Consider the following 16,649-nt stretch of genomic DNA (forward strand, 5'->3'; position numbering starts at 1 on the left):
GGAATGCAAGCTAGCAAACTGTGACCACTGCTGTGGCGGCACCTTAGCATTTTCCTGAACTTTTATTGTAGACATACAACAAATGGAATCCTAGTGTGGTTTCCTGGAGTATAACATGAGATGGGCTTAACATTGGATTTGTGTTAGGTTAAGAATATGAGAAATGACGTGATGACCCCAGGATGCCACAAAAGCATTTGATAACCATAACAGCCAAGCTATGTGTCAGAAGGCACTACATCGCACAATTTTCATTTTCATTTATTGGGCCAAGAAAATGGGGACTACACTGTCAGGCAGGCATTTCAATATTGACAAAGGATCTCATGTGGCAGCTGAAGTCTCGGGGTAACCTGACTGTTAAGATGGTGAGCTTGCCCTGTGTGACCAGAGGGGCAGGGAAACAGCACTGGGCAAGAAGGAGCAGGGACGAGACCCCAGCATGTAAAATCACTTGAAGCAGACCAGCCTCTAAACCCCAGAACTTTGTTCTACTAGTAGATACATACTTCGAAACTTAAAACTGTAACAACCGAAAATGTTTAGTCTCCCTTCTAATTTTTTTGAAGTCAAGCCACTTTATTACTTATATCTAATAATTTGTGGGTTTTTTTGGAAAATGAAATTGATAGTAAAATCAAACACTTCACAACATGCTGCTAATCCTCATAACACCTTTATGTAGTTGATAAAGGCCCAATGTTTTAAAATATAGAAATATTAAAGTAGAAACAAATCAAGTCTTTATCTTTTATGTTAGTCTATTCTATGAAGAAAATTCTATACCAGAGTGATGCTCGACCAGGGCAGACATTAATTCCAGGGAAAATAATGCCGCTAATTTAGTAAATGAAGAGTGAGATTTCTAAATTAGTCATCACACATTTATACATATAAACACAAGCTGGATGTCATGAGGGAAAAGTCATACCAAACTTTCCACCCAAATTTGTAAACTCCATCTGGTGGAGAAAGAAGGATGTACTTTGCTTGTAAAAACACCCTTCCAGAAAAAGATTTTTTCCTCTATAGTATTATTTATTATTGTTGTTGCTGAATGGAACTTAATGAAATCATGCTTCTTTTAGCTATTACTATCTAAAGTCCCACTAAGAAATAAAACAGAAGACAAAAAACAAAACTGGCAGTAATAAAAATTCCCAGGTCAAAGATTATCACTTGTTTCCTTGTTTCAAGAACATTAGAGAGAATAATCTGGATTAAATATCAGAAACATATGGGCCTAAAAAAGGCAATGGTTTTAAATAATACAAAAAAACACTTTTAGTAAAAGGAACTCTGTATATTATTGAATGTTTACAAGATTACAAATATTGAAAAATTGTATCTAAGAGAAAATGGTTTTCAAGTGTCCAAACATCAAAAAGGTATAAACTGCCACAGCAGAGACATTGTATCTAAGGATAAGTGAGTACAGTTGAAAGGTAGAATAACTGCTTCCCACGCTAAAGCGCTCACAGAGGATGATCTGTTCGCCAACCACTGTCCCAGGATGCGCCCTCTCCAATGTTCTCATCCGGTACCCTTTACCCTTGAACACCCTATTCCTCTGGACTTCTCTGGACTTCTGCTCACACAACTCCCTCAGTCCAGAACATCTGCCTTCCCTTACCCTATCCTTTCATTGATACCTTTTGAAATAAAGTAATGTATGAATGAGTAATTTCCTTCCCTTTCTTCTGGGATATACTTAGTGATCCTTCTGCAACCAACTGGGCCATCACTGCTTCTTTGCTGAACCCAGCCTTTGGAAGTGAACCCTGCCAAGTCTGGGCACACTCCAACCTCACAGCCGGGGCGAGGAGCTCCTAGGGGCAGTGACTGTGCGCCTACTAAACAATGCTGAAATGCTAAATGGATAAATGAAGGAATCTCAAAGGGAATAAACTTTTCTTCTCTGGACTACTGAAAAAACAAACAGGTTTTTATCAATCTGGAGCGATCATTACTGAAGATGCGAAAATTGAATAGTTAGATAAATTATCTTCTAGTTTTCTGAGTCATTGATCAAAAAATGAGAAATTACCAAACAAATGCCCTTGCCACTTCAATATACCTACAATGGCCTTGACTATGTTATGTAAACACTATAATTAAAGGTATTAAATATTATATTATAGCTACCAACTGATTTTAGTAAAGGAAGTTAATGGGTAACTAATATATCAAATTCTAAAAATAATCTTGAATTATTTCCTGCCAGATTATAGGTCACTTGTTCCCAGTGATCCATTCAATCATTTACTGATTATTTACTAATATAATATTTATTAATCATTTACTAATATGTTAATTAGTAAATAACAATTATTTACTAGTATCTACTACTTGTGAGGTGCAATCCTAAGGAGCTGGAGATAGAGCAGTAAACACAGTGAAACCTCTGTCCTCACCTCTGGGGGCACTTGGTGCTATAAGAAAATATAAAGCAAAATAGGAGGCCTAAGCAATGCTGGCAGCAGCACTAAGAGACTGAGGTGCTTTTTTGTTTTGAATAGGATCAGGAAGTCCTCACTGTGGAGACATCTGAAGGAGATACCAAGGTAAGTCCTGTGGCACCTGGTAGAGAGCATTCCAAAGACGGGAGGTGAGTGCAAAGGCCAGGTGGGGGGCCTGCTGGGTGTGCTCAGTAAACAGCAAGATCAGTGTGGTTGCAGCTGGCTGAGCAAGGGGGGCAGGAGTAGAAGAGTTTCTGAGAGGTGGTAATGAGGAAGGGTAAGTGGGCTGGAGAGCCCAGAAGGTATATAGTAGATCACTGTTCTGAAGGAGACAGGAAACCGCTGGAGGGTTTTAAACAAAGGAAAGACATGATTTAAAAAAAAAAAACTGCTGTGGCTGCTGTGATGCAAACAGTCTGTAAAGGGGCAGGGGTTGAACTGTAGGAATCTGTCAGAGGCCACCACAAACGATGCTGCAGAGATGATGGTATGGTAGCTATGACCAGGGTTGCATGGCAAAGGTAGTTAAAAGTGGTTGAATTGTGAATATGTTTTGAAGGAAGAGCAGAAAGGTAATCTGGTGGATTGGAGGCAAAATGAGGGCATCAAGAATGACTTCAAGATTTTTGGTCTAGCAGCGGGAAGGATGGGGAGGACTATAAGAAAAGTGTGCTTCTTAGAGGTAAGAAGTAAATTAAAAGTTGGGTCACATCAAACTTCAAATGCCTATTAGCAAAGTGCAGACAGTGTATAGGCAGATGGATATGTAAAGTTGGAGTGAATATGGGAATTACCAGCATATAGACGGCATTTAAAGTCAGAAGACTGGGTGAGATTACCCAGAGAGTGAGTACAGACAGAAAGGAGACTGAAGACTACAGCCATTTACAGGCTGGGGAGATGAAGTCAGCAAAGGAGCCTGATGAAGAATTGATGGCATATTCTGGGGTAGTGCTGGACTAGAAAATCAAGCACCTTCTGGACACACAGTGCCATATTCTAGTCTTAGGGACTCTCCCCACCAACACATGGACATCTGAAGAATTGCTAAGTGAAACCCCATCTTTAACTATCACCAGTTCACTGGAATGAACCTTTTTAAAGCATAAGACCCAACATTACAATGGTAATCAAGAAAACACAAATAAAGACAGCAAACTATCAATTGATGAAATTGGCCAAAAGTTTAAATTCTTGAAATAGTAGATATAATTTAGGATATGCAGAAACGGAACATCTCTTCTGGAGAACAATTTAAAATTATAAAGCAAATTAATTTTCTAGGTGTCTACGTACAAGGTGGTAAAGTTTATGCAAATTTAAAAACAAATATAAACAAAACCGTATACTCTTCATATATACATATATACACACACACATTACAGGGATTGAAAGGAAAAGCCTTAACTGCAGTGTTTGCCCCTGTAGGGGGGAGTGACTGGAATGATGGGCAAGGAAAACTGCATGTAATGTGTAATTACTTAGCTTGTTTTTTTCAAACATACAATGAATTTATGAAAAAGATCTGAAACAAATGTGAGAAAATATTTACAGGGTAGGACAAAAGTAGGTGTACAGTTGTTTGTGTGGAAAATAATACAATAACTAATAAACAGTAATGTGAGCGTAAACTCTCTGCCTCACACACTCACAACCATAAAGCTACTTTTGCCACACTATATAATCAACTCTGGTATGAAGACGTGCGTGCATGTAATAAAACTTTGTGTAACTTTTTGTGTTTAAAAAACTCATAATATTTTTTAAAAGCAAATGAAAATAAAAGGAAAATAAGACAATTTGTTTAAAACAGCATATGTTTACTACATTTATAACTTATCCCAAGCCTATACTAAAGCAAAAGAATATATTTTGTTAGCATATTAATAATAAATTACTAGGCCCCTAGTATTACACAGCACTTGGCAAAATCTACTCACATGCTATAATTTACTACTCGATAAAAACTGTGAAACAACTTCGCATATACTACCTATAAATACAGTAATTAAAAAATTAAACTGTGAGAAAAACATGTAAAACTATCTAGGTTTATCAGAAGATCTAATCTGAAGAGAAAATTAGGCTGTAAATTTGAGTTATAATCTAAAGACTTGCATCAGATGGTTTTGGAATGAGATGAGAAACACAAAAATGAATGAAAAGATATGTAAGTGCATCAGCCAGCCAGCCAATCTAAAGAATAAATGATAATTAATGGAAACCATACTTAATTCCCCTATGCAAATTTGGGATATAAGTACTATCTTCCTTAACAAGTTAGTGCATTCTACAGACCCTTTAATTTTTTATAGGATTCCTCTTCTTGAAGAAATAAAACATGTAAGAATATGTATTATTATAATGATACCTTATATTTCCATACTTTTCAGACATTAGTATTTCATATTGCAACCTCTACTTTATGCCTTTCTAGTCTATGGGCAATAAATATACTTGCTAAAACTGTTACTCATTTTTCCTAGCTTTTTACTTCTGAGTTGCTCAACATAAAAAGACACTAACACAGAATTAAACAAAGACACTGACAAAGAATTAAATTCCTAACAATTAAAAAATTAGTTTTTATATGTGAAATGTCAAAACAAAACAAAACAAAACACCAAACCCATAGAAGGAGAGATCAGATTAGTGGTTACCCAAGGTAGGGGGTGAGAAGAGAAGAAAGGTGGTTAAAAGGTACAAAGTTCCAATTACAAGGTAAGTACCGGGGATGTCATGTATAGCATAGTGACAATAGCTAATAGTGTTATATGATGTATAGGGGGGGCCCCCAAACCAGAATTATCTTCTGGAGGGCAGGCTTTCTCTGCTGAGTGTTCTAGGAACCCGTCTGTATCAGTGCACCAGCTGGCATTATGTGAGAGGCTGCATTCAGTTTCAGTGAATATTTTTTTAAGACTCTTGCAACGGGTTTGCCCATTTCATGATGGATGATTTAGGAGCACAATTGCCTGCACAGAACTTGAGTGTTCAGCAGTTTTTGACCAAAAACAGAATGAGCCCGGTGCCCCACCCTCCCTATTCACCTGGTCTTGCCCTGAATGGCATTATTTTTGTTTCCCTGGGTGAAAAAAGTCTTCAAAGGAAAACATTTTGCCAATGTGGAAGAGGTGAAACCAAAAACAGCAGAAGCACTTTAAACACATCAAAATCGACACATTCAAAAACTGTGTTGAGCAGTGGAAAAAAAAGTCTTGATAGATGTGTTGCATCAAATGAGAATATTTTGAAGGTGGCAAGAATTTACACATGTAAGAATAAATATACAACTTTTTATAAATAAATTCTGGGGTTTTGGGGTAGTCCCTCTTGTATACAAAAGTTGTTAAGAGCATTCTCATCATAAAGGAAATAGGTTTTTCATTTTTTACTTCTCTTTTATTGTATCTATAGGAGATAATGAATGCTAATTAAACTTACTGTGGTTATTTCACAATATACACATAATTCACACCACTGTGCTGTATACCTTAACCTTATATAGTGATGTATATCAGTTATATTTCAATAAAACTGAAAAGCACTGGCTTTTAATAAATATGTTCCTACGACAAAAAGCTACATGTTAATGGGGTATTTTAAAATCCTAATTCTGTCATCCTCAGTATGTATCAAAACATCAATATGTATGTAAACCATTAAAAAGCAACTTATTTCCTAAATTTGTGGTGGTTACTTTTTCCTTCTATTCAGGATCTGTCAGTGCCCCAAAAGGGCTGAAGGCAGTCCTGTCCTGTGCTTACAGTAATAAATCATCTCGGCTGAACCACTTAAGCTGTGAGTCACTTTTCTAGCATATTTAGAAATAAAGTCAGGCTGATTAATTTAGTATATTACTGGTTGTCAGGAAGAATTAGATGCATTTGGTTTTTTACCTATATTTTCAATGCTGTTTCCACCTGTTTTTCTTTGGAAATTTTCTGTACATCAAACTAATGCATATTAAATAAAATAAGCAAGAAGGTAAATGTTTAGTTTAGGGCTTTTTTAAAAAAACAGTAGGACAACTTTTTTGTTGACAAGTCTTAGGTTTTAAAAAGAGTCTTAAAAAAGGATAATTCTATTTTCCTTAACAGGTTTAAACTGATTGAAGATAAATACTTTTATTTGTTGAGTTAACATTGTTAAGAAAATAGCTGGTTAACTTTTTCAAAATAACAAACATTTTGGGGAGTGAGCAAATGTTTTATCCCACAAATATTTCCAGAGTAGCTGCCAGGTGCAAGGCACTCTGCTAATGGCTGTGGGTGAAGCAAGCATTACTCAGTCACCAATTCTGCTCGTGATCTGCTCAAGAATTTCAGTGGCAAGGTAAGATAAGCATATAAATCATCCCAAAATAAGACAGAAAGGGATTCAATACTTTCAGCTGGAAGTGAAAGTATTCCACTTTTTCAGCTGGAAAACTAAAATACTACAGCAGTTCAGAGTAAGGAAAAACTGCTTCCTGCAAGTAGTGTGGGAAGGGAAAATCAGAGAAGGCTTCATGACAGCAGTGGATATGAGTCAATCTTGAAGGAAAGTAAGACTTCAATCAATGCAGACTGGGAGCCAGGTTTGCGTGGGGATTGAGGGCGGGGGTGTCAGGGAGGGCTGCATAAATAGAAAGCTGGATCAATGTCGTGTAAGCAGGAAATTCAAGCATTACGAGAGGTAAAAGAAAACGATAAATAAAAGTCAAGAAGTAGGTTAGGCAGCAGATTACAAAGGACTTTGAGGATGTAAGGTTGAGTGGCTCATACTTTATCTGGTAGGCAAACAGAAACCAACGAAGACTTGGAGCAGAGGAGCAGTATGATCAGACACGTGCTTCGGGAAGATCATTTCGACATCAGTGGGATAAATGGATAGGAAGGAAGACAAATTAGAGATGAGCAAACCGAGGAGTCTACAGCATAGTATAATCAAGAGGTAATGAAAACAGAAACTAAGCAGTATCAGTGGAATGAAAAGAAGAATATGGATGCAAAAAATAGTACATTGTAAATAGCATTATGGAAAATATGGAATAAAGCCTTACCTGATTCTTCTGTATCTTGTTCATCTATTAAACCTACTGAGACGCCTAAATCCACACATTTCTTGCTATGTGTCTTGGACTTCATGTGTTTTGTCAGATTTCCTTAAGGGAAAAGAATGTTTACTAAGCTTACATAGTATTATTTTGCTACTGCATTTGTCAACACTGGCAAATTCCAATCCTATTTCAAGTGAAAGTACAGGCTGTAGTCATATAATCCCAATGACTAAAATTTGGACAAAAGAAAATACTGGTATCTATATGTTGTAGAAACCTTGTTATTTATTAGTAATAGTTTCTCTTTTCAAATCTGACTCCTCTACTTTGTTTGGGTCAGTTTTCTAATTGCTTCTGCCTGGGACGTTAGTGGTTTCACACCACTGATTCTGGACCAGGTTTTGTTTTTTGTTTTGTTTTTTACATGGCATAGGTACAGGGTTTCGATTTTTAGCAGGTGGCTTTCCCCCTAAAGTCTCTGGACAGGAAAGCCAGGCTTATTTCTGAGGCCTTGATTCCATTTCAGCATTAGCATTAACATCCCAAGTATTTCTGCATATTATCTAGATGGCTTTGATGTCCCTATGGACTTTTTTTAAAGTGTCTGTTCATCAAGCTATCTTGGAGTTTCTTCTTTTATTTTTGGTACCTAAGAATTAGCCTTTTAAATTTCCAGCTTGACTATTAAAAACTATAGTTGGTTATTGTTACATTATAAATAGTAATTCTGTGTGTTTGGAACATAAGAACGAATTTCCTGCATTCCTTTCACTTCACATTGACTAAAAGCCTCACAGTAGTATCTCTAATGGCACGCTTCCTCTGGCAGCTGGTGGATGGATCTCTATACGTACTATTGGATTAAGTGGGAACCACTGGGTATGCCTGCCCCAAGTGATCATGAATGCGGGGCGAGAGCATGGATTCTTCTGGGGCTGCCAAGCAGAATGCCACACACAGAAAAACTGCCAACAAGAGAAAACTGTATCCTTTGAGAAAAGAAATAAAATCTAAATACTGAGTTCCGTGGGCAGGGCAAAAAACTTTGAGAGTAAGTCTTTAGAAGAGCTAAAAATGCCTGAATTATTGGTCTAGATTATGGGCCTATGGTTGTTGAAGGGCCTGCAAAGTTGCTGTATTTATAGAACCTCAATTCCACTAAATATGCACTAAGTCCATGGACCTGGTCACATTTGTTCAAGCCAATTCTTGCACTAGAAAGTATGCACACCATCCCATAGCTTAGTGCGCTTCAGGGGTTCAAGTGTAAGAAGGCACCCAGGCCAGAAAATGCCTAGGATTCATCAAACCTGACCTCTATGACTCTAGAGATAACACTTGGCTTAAATACCTTGGCCATGTCTGACAATTACTTACAGTACACTTTAAAAAACAAAATACAAAGCAATTATGGCAAAATAATAATTATTTTAAAATGATGGGCATACCAATGTTTATTATACAAATCTCTACTTTTCTGTGTGCTTTAGTTTTTACATTTAAAAGTAGCAACAAATAGTTTGGCCAAATTAATTGGCTGAAATTTCCATTTATAAGTCAGAACACTTTCTAGTCTAATAACAGTATTACCCAAATACAAGATCCATTAATAATTTTCTTTTAAAATGCTTTTGTTTCCAAAATAGATAGCCACAGAAGGCTATTTTCCTTTTGAAAAAGTTTCTGTATAATTGTAACTAGGCATATTTGGGAATATAAGTTTTCAATAAGCAAATTTTCTCACAACCTAGCTATTGCTATTAACCAACCTCTTAAATAATTTAAAATATACAAAACAATTTACATTTAAATATGCACATTAAAATGCAAATATCCCCTAGCACTGCTATAAACTTTGTACATTAATTTAATAGATAAAATTTTCAACAGATTTAATAAACCTTAATCTAAATCCTCTGGAAAGCAAGAGAGATTTGGTTTCTGGATTCCTATAGCTACAAATAGATTGTATCTAGCTTTCTATGATATAAATGGCACTAAATGCTACAGAGATGCAAGCTCACTGTGTATTTCCTATTGACTGACCTTTAAAGCAGAAGAGTGAAAACAAATCAATTATTTTGAAAATGTACTCATAAAATAAACTAAGAGAACAAATGCTGAAGTACAGATTTACAAGCATTACCACCAGAGGCATCAATTTCTAGCACTATAGCTCATTCCCTTGATAGTATTTTGCTATCCTTGTGTGTGTGTGTGTGTGTGTATAAGTATGTATACAAAAATTATATACATATATCATGCCATTATATCACTTCTACTTTCGCTTAATATAACTGGACACATTCAATAAGAAGTAGAGTTGAACTGGCTAGGAAAACAAAGTAAATGAAAGTAGGGCTTAAAATCTACAGCCAACTATAAAACAAGTCTATATTATTTAGCTACCTTTAAAAGGTACTATGGAATCTCTTTATTTATTTTTTTGCATATTTATAAAAGGTAGACTGCTACAAGGGAAGACCATAATAGAGAACTGTCATGTCAAAAATAGGGAAATATTGAATTTCTAGCATTTTCTTTACCAGTCACCTTAGGTAGCTTTTTTCAAATCATTTTTATCACATAATTCCTATCTGACAAAACAGAAAGTTTAATGTAAATTCAGATATGAGGCAGATTAGAGATACGAGAGACGGAAAAACTGCTAACATACAACAATCACTTTCTAGGGGTCATTATGCTCTGTCCACTATTTAATAAACACCTAAGATTTTACATGAAGTTGTTTTAAGTTATTTCACTAATACTTGGTGACTCACAGTACTTTTCTTTGACAAGAAATTTCTATAGTCTCGTTTGGTTTCCCACCATCTAAGTTTTCTTCCTTTCTTGCCCCTTATTTTATGAACATATTTTTAAAAATATCCTGATTCCTTTCCCTCCTTCTATTGAGAAATACCCACTTCCTAGTATACTTTGATCCTCTTCATTTGGTAACATAATTTTGTACTTGGTAACCTTTTATTGGTTATATCAGCCTATTACTGGTGTTCTGGTCTCAAAGTAGAAATTAATAAATTTTTTCTTAATTATAGAATTAAAATCAGTGGCAAAAAAGCGCAATAAATTGGGTTAAAAGATCAAAGCACTTTATCCTATCAAAGCCTTCACACAAGACCAGGAAAATCATCCTGAAATCCACCCTTCATTTCCAGAAGAAGGTTCTACATCACAATAAAAAAGTACAGAATTACTGTTTCTCTCAACTCCTCACTATTTCTTGAAATTTTTAGAAAATATTCCAGGCTATTTGAAGAACAGTTTTAAAAGAAATCATCCTTATTTCAGATACTACTGGCATTTAAGGAGAACTACTTTGAAGCCACTTAGATGATACATATTTTAATTCTCTTTAAATGCCGATAAATACTAGCCACAAAACGTAATAAATTTTGCTGAAGAGCTGATGAACTTTTAAAACAAAAGCTAAAAAAAAAACAATAAAAAAGTACAGCAAATGTTTATTCAAAAAAGACACAGTAGTTCTATAAAAAACTATCAATTAAGTATTTTTTACAGATATAATCCTTTCAGACAGATTTTATAATTATGTTGCATTGTTTTAGAAAGATTCTTACTTTTTAAAGGGTGTTATATGATATTAAAATTTCAAGTCACAAATTTTCATATAATGATTCATGAACAAGGGACCTAATGAAGAATGTAAATATTTTATAGTAGTGTATTCATTATATGCTGCAGAAAACTTGCAGAGGTTATAATAAAGGCTTACAACGTAAGAAACACACAGGATGGGGCAAAAGTAGATTTGCAGTTGTTTATATGGAAAATAATACAATAGTTAATAAATAATAATACAAGAATAAATTGTTTCATGTACTCCAACTGTTAACCTACTTTTGCCCCACCCTGTATAAAGAATATAGAAACAGTACCAAATATAATTTTAATGACTAGATCTGAGTTCTACAAACATTAAACAGTATAAAAGTTAGAAAACTTTTGAAGCTGAAATTCAACAGAATTTGGGTAAAAAAAATCATGAAAAGAAAAAAAAGCTGCACACCTAAAATTAGATAATAAAGCATGAATGTAATCATAAGTTTACTGCAGTTATTATTTTAAATTTTTTCAATTGTTTAACACCTAAGTAATCATGAAAATTTCTTTTTCTTCTTTGGCCCCAAATTAAGTATTTTTGAAAATGTGTTAGTTGTCATGTTATGCAACTGTAATTGGGGAATAAAATTTAAAAAGACCAATTGCTCCTTTTAAAATGTTGTATTTATTATATACTCATATTCTAAAAGCATGTAATAAACAATCTTTTTCCCCCCAAGAGGTCCAGAAGCATAAAGAAAAAAGTCTACAATGTTGGTAAGATGTAATTTGTATTAGTCTATTTTAGCTACTGCATTGTTGGTCACAGAATATGTATACTTGGGTCTTAGAGCTACTAACTCAACGAATATAAAAAGGACCATGAAGCAATGTCATCTCATACCTTTGGTCTTAAAGGAGAAGTTACAGTAAGTGCAGTGGTAGGGGCGGACATCTGTGTGGGTTCGTATGTGTTTCTTTAACATACTAGGTTTCTTACAACGTATTCCACATTCTTCACAAATGTACTTTCCTCTTCCCCTGCCTCGGACATACACATACTCTTCATTTGATTTATATCTAATTTAAAGAAAGAAAGATGAATAGGGAAATTGGATACTATGTCTTTGATAAAATATTGATGATTAAAATTCAACCTAAAAAATAAAACAAGGCACAATTTTTAGACTGAATCAATATAAATTTTATGCAGGTATAAGTAACAGAATATTCCAGCTTTTCGCATCAAAACTTGATATTCTAATAGCTAATTCTAATCAAACAAACTTATTCAATACTAGGTTTAATTTTTAAATATTTCCTCTTATAAGTCATGGGTTTAAAAGTCTTCTTTCTTGTTAAATTCAATCACAACAACTGTTATTTCTGAGTTTCATGATAACTATGATTGGCTTTTACATTTTGGTTTTCTCATAACAAAATACACAGACATCAAATAGGTAATGAGTTCATCTCTCTTAGAGCAGGTTTTCCAAGTCACTCCTTACTGTAAATCAGTGTGAACTCCAGGGTTCATGCTGAAAACTATGTTCTTAATTGCCTCCCAAGACCTGTATTTCCTAAATAGTTATCATGTTCTTGAACAAAATGGAATTATTTAACATAATACCGAATATATATTTTGCCATGAAGATTCTGTTAATAAGCTGAGATACCTTACAATATTTACATAAAACTGACACTGATAAGTCTTCATTCACATGAAAGCAAATGTACATTTAAAAAGAAAATTTAAATGTACATTTAGAAGTAAAATTTGTACTTGCCCTCCATCAAATATTTTAATTCTTCTTGGTTCACTTTTGATTAAGGAATTCTCTTTATCTTGCTCACTGTTAATTTCAGAGGCATCTTTATTGCTGAATTCAACTACTGTGGACTTTTGATTACCTAATGCTCTCTGAAAGGAAAAAAAAAAGAGAAACTAATTTAATAAAACTGAAGACACAAACATGCTAAGGTTTCACTTGGAAAATAAAACATGGCAGGACACAATGCATAGAGTCAACTTCATGAAATACATTTTGAGAAAGCAACAGGTTGAAGGTCATTTGCTTTTTCTCCTCCTTTATCTTTCATATACCTGCCTAAACCACAGCAAACTGATAAATCTTAATGCTAAATCCCACGATAGCCCACTGACCCCCCCAAATGAAGGCTTTACAACCTTCCACCCTGGTACTCCATGAGTTTAATAGGAACTTCTTAACAACTTCTTATATCTAACCCACTACTCTTACTACAATTTAAGTGTATTTGTTTAAGAGTTTATTCTTTGGAGATGGCAAAGAGCTAGTTACTCCTTTTGAAATAATAATGTCATTCTCTCAAGAAACATGACTAAATCCCCTTCAAGTTCAATGAACTGTAAGCATAAACCTATTTACCAGTATTTTGTTCTCCCCTTCTCCCACCACTTTAAACCATAATTCTGTTTCCTCTCTATATCTTCTCAAAAGGTCCTGAACACTGAGAACTGTGGGGTACAAACACAGGTCAGGTCAAATTTAGCTTTTGGCTTGACAATGATTAAATCTCCAGAAGAAGGCAATGAACTCACAATGAAACATTGTGGGTTCTTCTAGAGAAACATTATGGTAACAACACCTTATGACTTTTACACAATCGCACCATCCACAAATTTTGGCACTCCTCAGCCCATCTGACTCTAACATAACTCCGTGGGGCAGGCTGTACAAGTGGATTATCTCCCAGTGAGGAAAGACACTCTCAGCATTAAGTCACTTGTCCAAGGTAAAGTGTTAACAGCCAAGGCTGAACTCCAGTCTCTTGGCTAACTCCAACACAAGGCACAAGTTTTCTAATCAAGGGCCTCTTTGTTACAAACCTCCTTTAAAAATTACATCACCATGTAGACAGATATTGTACCAAGGTGACTTAATAATAGTAAGTGATAATAAGAGGGTATGTGCATCATGGAGGGAGGGCCTCTGTGGCGGGAAAAAGAGGACTCTGGGAAACCCCTGTCCTCACAAAGGCAGAAATGAAGAAAAGCTGCCTCCCTGAGTTTCTCAAGAAGGCAGTATGAGGAGATAGTGACACTGACCCTGACAGGTAAAAATGCCACTGACTCCTTTTCTTTTCCTGGCAAACACATTAGGTTTCCCTACCACTTGCAATACATACATGCACCTTTTCTTGACTTCATACCTTTAAGAGTAATCCTATTTCTTACCTTCTTTTCAATTCCAAATTCTCACTTATCTTTTGCTTTCTCACTATCAGATCTGGTTCCTATTCAATCAATTACCAATAAACTACATGTTAAACCCTTATCATTTCCTTAGTCTTTATATGCTTGACTACTCCATAGTATTATATGCTGTTGATGCCTTATTTCTCTTAGAAATCCTTTTACTTTAGTATTTTTCTGTTCTTTTCCATTGTGAATTATAAATACTTGTACATTAACATTGGGTTGTGAATTAACATGCATCCTAAGAAATCAGTATATAATTAGTTTCCTCCATGTAGCAGTTGCCTGGTGTTGTGGTTAGTTGAATTTCCTCTACTCTACCACTTTAAAATATTTTATTTATTCATTGATTTATTTATTTGTTTACTCCCCATATATTTACTGGGACTCTGCTATGTTTCAGGTAATGGACATATAAAACTGAAGAAAATAGTCTCTGCCCTCACAGAACTCAGACTCTCATCTACACTGTCTGTTACAGTAGTCACTAGCACACAGACAGAATATTTCCACCATCTGAAAGTTTTAATGGACTGTGTTGGTGCAGTGGAAAAGAAAGATACAAAAGTTCATCACTAAAATGTAGTATTGTAAAGTATCAGAGTAGAGTGATACACAAGGTATGGCAGCTCAATAGAGTTGATACTACTTAACTGATATTAATTACAAAGACCAAAATGAGAGCTGATATTTAAGCTGAATTTTTAATGACTAGAAAGATTTGGTCAGTCATCCATTAATATACTAAGTATATTAATAAATAGTATGTCAATAAGCTAGGAAGCCTTGAGACAGATTATGGAAGGATAAGAAAACTCCCGATTCATGTATCTAGTTTAGGTGCTTGGATGAAGAGGGAACATAGATACGTGCTCATCTGACTCAAGTCTCCAGTGGTATTAAAATTGCTCAGTCCAAATGCCATGCTAGTCTTTATCTTTATTTGACTCCTCTGGAGGTCAACTTACTGGAACGACTTTCCTTGAAATACCTTTTCCTTGATCTGTGTGATACTACTTTCTCATAGCTCTCCTCCTTCCTCTATTAACAATTTCTTTCAGTTGCTTATGTGGACTTTCTTCATCCATTCAACCCTTTACATAGTTGTGATTCCTGGGAACCCATTCTAAGTCCTTGTCTCTTCTTTACACTTTCCCTGAGCAATCTCATTAATTACACTTATGCACTGAAAAATCTTCACACCCTCCACCTGGAGCTGTCTTCTAGTTACAAATCTAGGTATGTACATTTCCAGAGACATTTCTACCAAGTCACTTGGTATTAAAGAAAAGCCATGCTTTTCATAGGCACTTCAGGAATACACATGAAGCTCTGCTTAAATTCTCGTGGGCAGGTCTCATCTTCTAAGATTCTGATTTAGTAGATTTAGAGCAGAGTCTGAGCACTTAAACATTAAACTCACCCTCCTTCACTAAGAAAGTATCAATAGCTCTCCACTACCATGCATACTTAGTTTTTACCTACATTTTCAACTCTGAACTTATAACACCTTCTAGCCATGACAGACTCCTTAGGGTTCTTTAAATGAACCAAGTTCTTTCTCACTCCCATGTCATTCATCAGACTATTAAAATTTCTCATTCCTGTTTGCCTGAAAAAAAAAAAAACCCTACTTTTTCTTTTTTAACATTCACCTAAAAGCTCTGGTCGGGTGGTAGCTCAGTTGGTTGGAGCATTGTCCTGTAAACCAAAGGGTCATGGATGGATTCCTGGTCAGGACACATAACTAGGTTGTGGATTTGATCCACCATCCTGACATGTACTAGAGGCAACAGATCAATGTTTCCCTCTCTCATCAATGTTTCTCTCCCTCTCTCTCCCTTCCTTCCTCTCTCTAAAATCAATAAGCATGTCCTCAGGTGAAGATTTAAAAAAAAAAAGGACTCAGCTGAAGTCAGAACTTTTTGAGTATCTTCCCTGTATCTGTACTTCAACCTACTGGCCGTGTTAGACTTTCTTTTTTGAAAAATGTATATACTTCTATTGTAATACTGAACTATGATATTTTCCTATTGATAAGTATGTGTGTGTTTATGAACCTGTGCTATGAGCTCATGAACCTACAGAGGGCAAGTATTCTGAATGCTCAGAGCCAATATAATACTGTTACCTACCCATCTTTCCTCCCTTCCTTCCTCCCTTCCTTCTTTCCTTCCATTCTTCCTCCCACCCTTCCTTCCTATCTTCCTTCTTTCACCACTTAAATGATTTTTCCCATTTTTATAAAGCCAATAACTCTAATTTAAGACTGATTCTACCTTGCTCTATAAATCTTGATCAGATCAACATAATCATCAAGTGTATG

The 16,649-nt window shown here is 35.3% G+C and overlaps 1 protein-coding gene across 5 annotated transcripts in view; it reads right to left on the reverse strand.

Moving 5' to 3' along the window:
- The window catches only part of HIVEP1 (HIVEP zinc finger 1), a 145,652-nt gene that overhangs the window by 15,907 nt on the left and 113,096 nt on the right, over window positions 1-16,649 (reverse strand). For all 5 annotated transcript variants that reach the window (XM_036026506.1, XM_028514026.2, XM_036026503.1 and 2 more), the window contains 3 exons: window positions 12,873-13,006; window positions 11,990-12,165; window positions 7,504-7,605 (listed from right to left, as the gene is read on the reverse strand). In XM_036026506.1, coding sequence (XP_035882399.1) covers window positions 7,504-7,605; window positions 11,990-12,165; window positions 12,873-13,006 — 412 coding nt within the window. The remainder of the gene's footprint in view (window positions 1-7,503; window positions 7,606-11,989; window positions 12,166-12,872; window positions 13,007-16,649) is intronic.

Source organism: Phyllostomus discolor, chromosome 5 (assembly GCF_004126475.2).
Source record: "Phyllostomus discolor isolate MPI-MPIP mPhyDis1 chromosome 5, mPhyDis1.pri.v3, whole genome shotgun sequence".
Taxonomy (NCBI): domain Eukaryota; kingdom Metazoa; phylum Chordata; class Mammalia; order Chiroptera; family Phyllostomidae; genus Phyllostomus; species Phyllostomus discolor.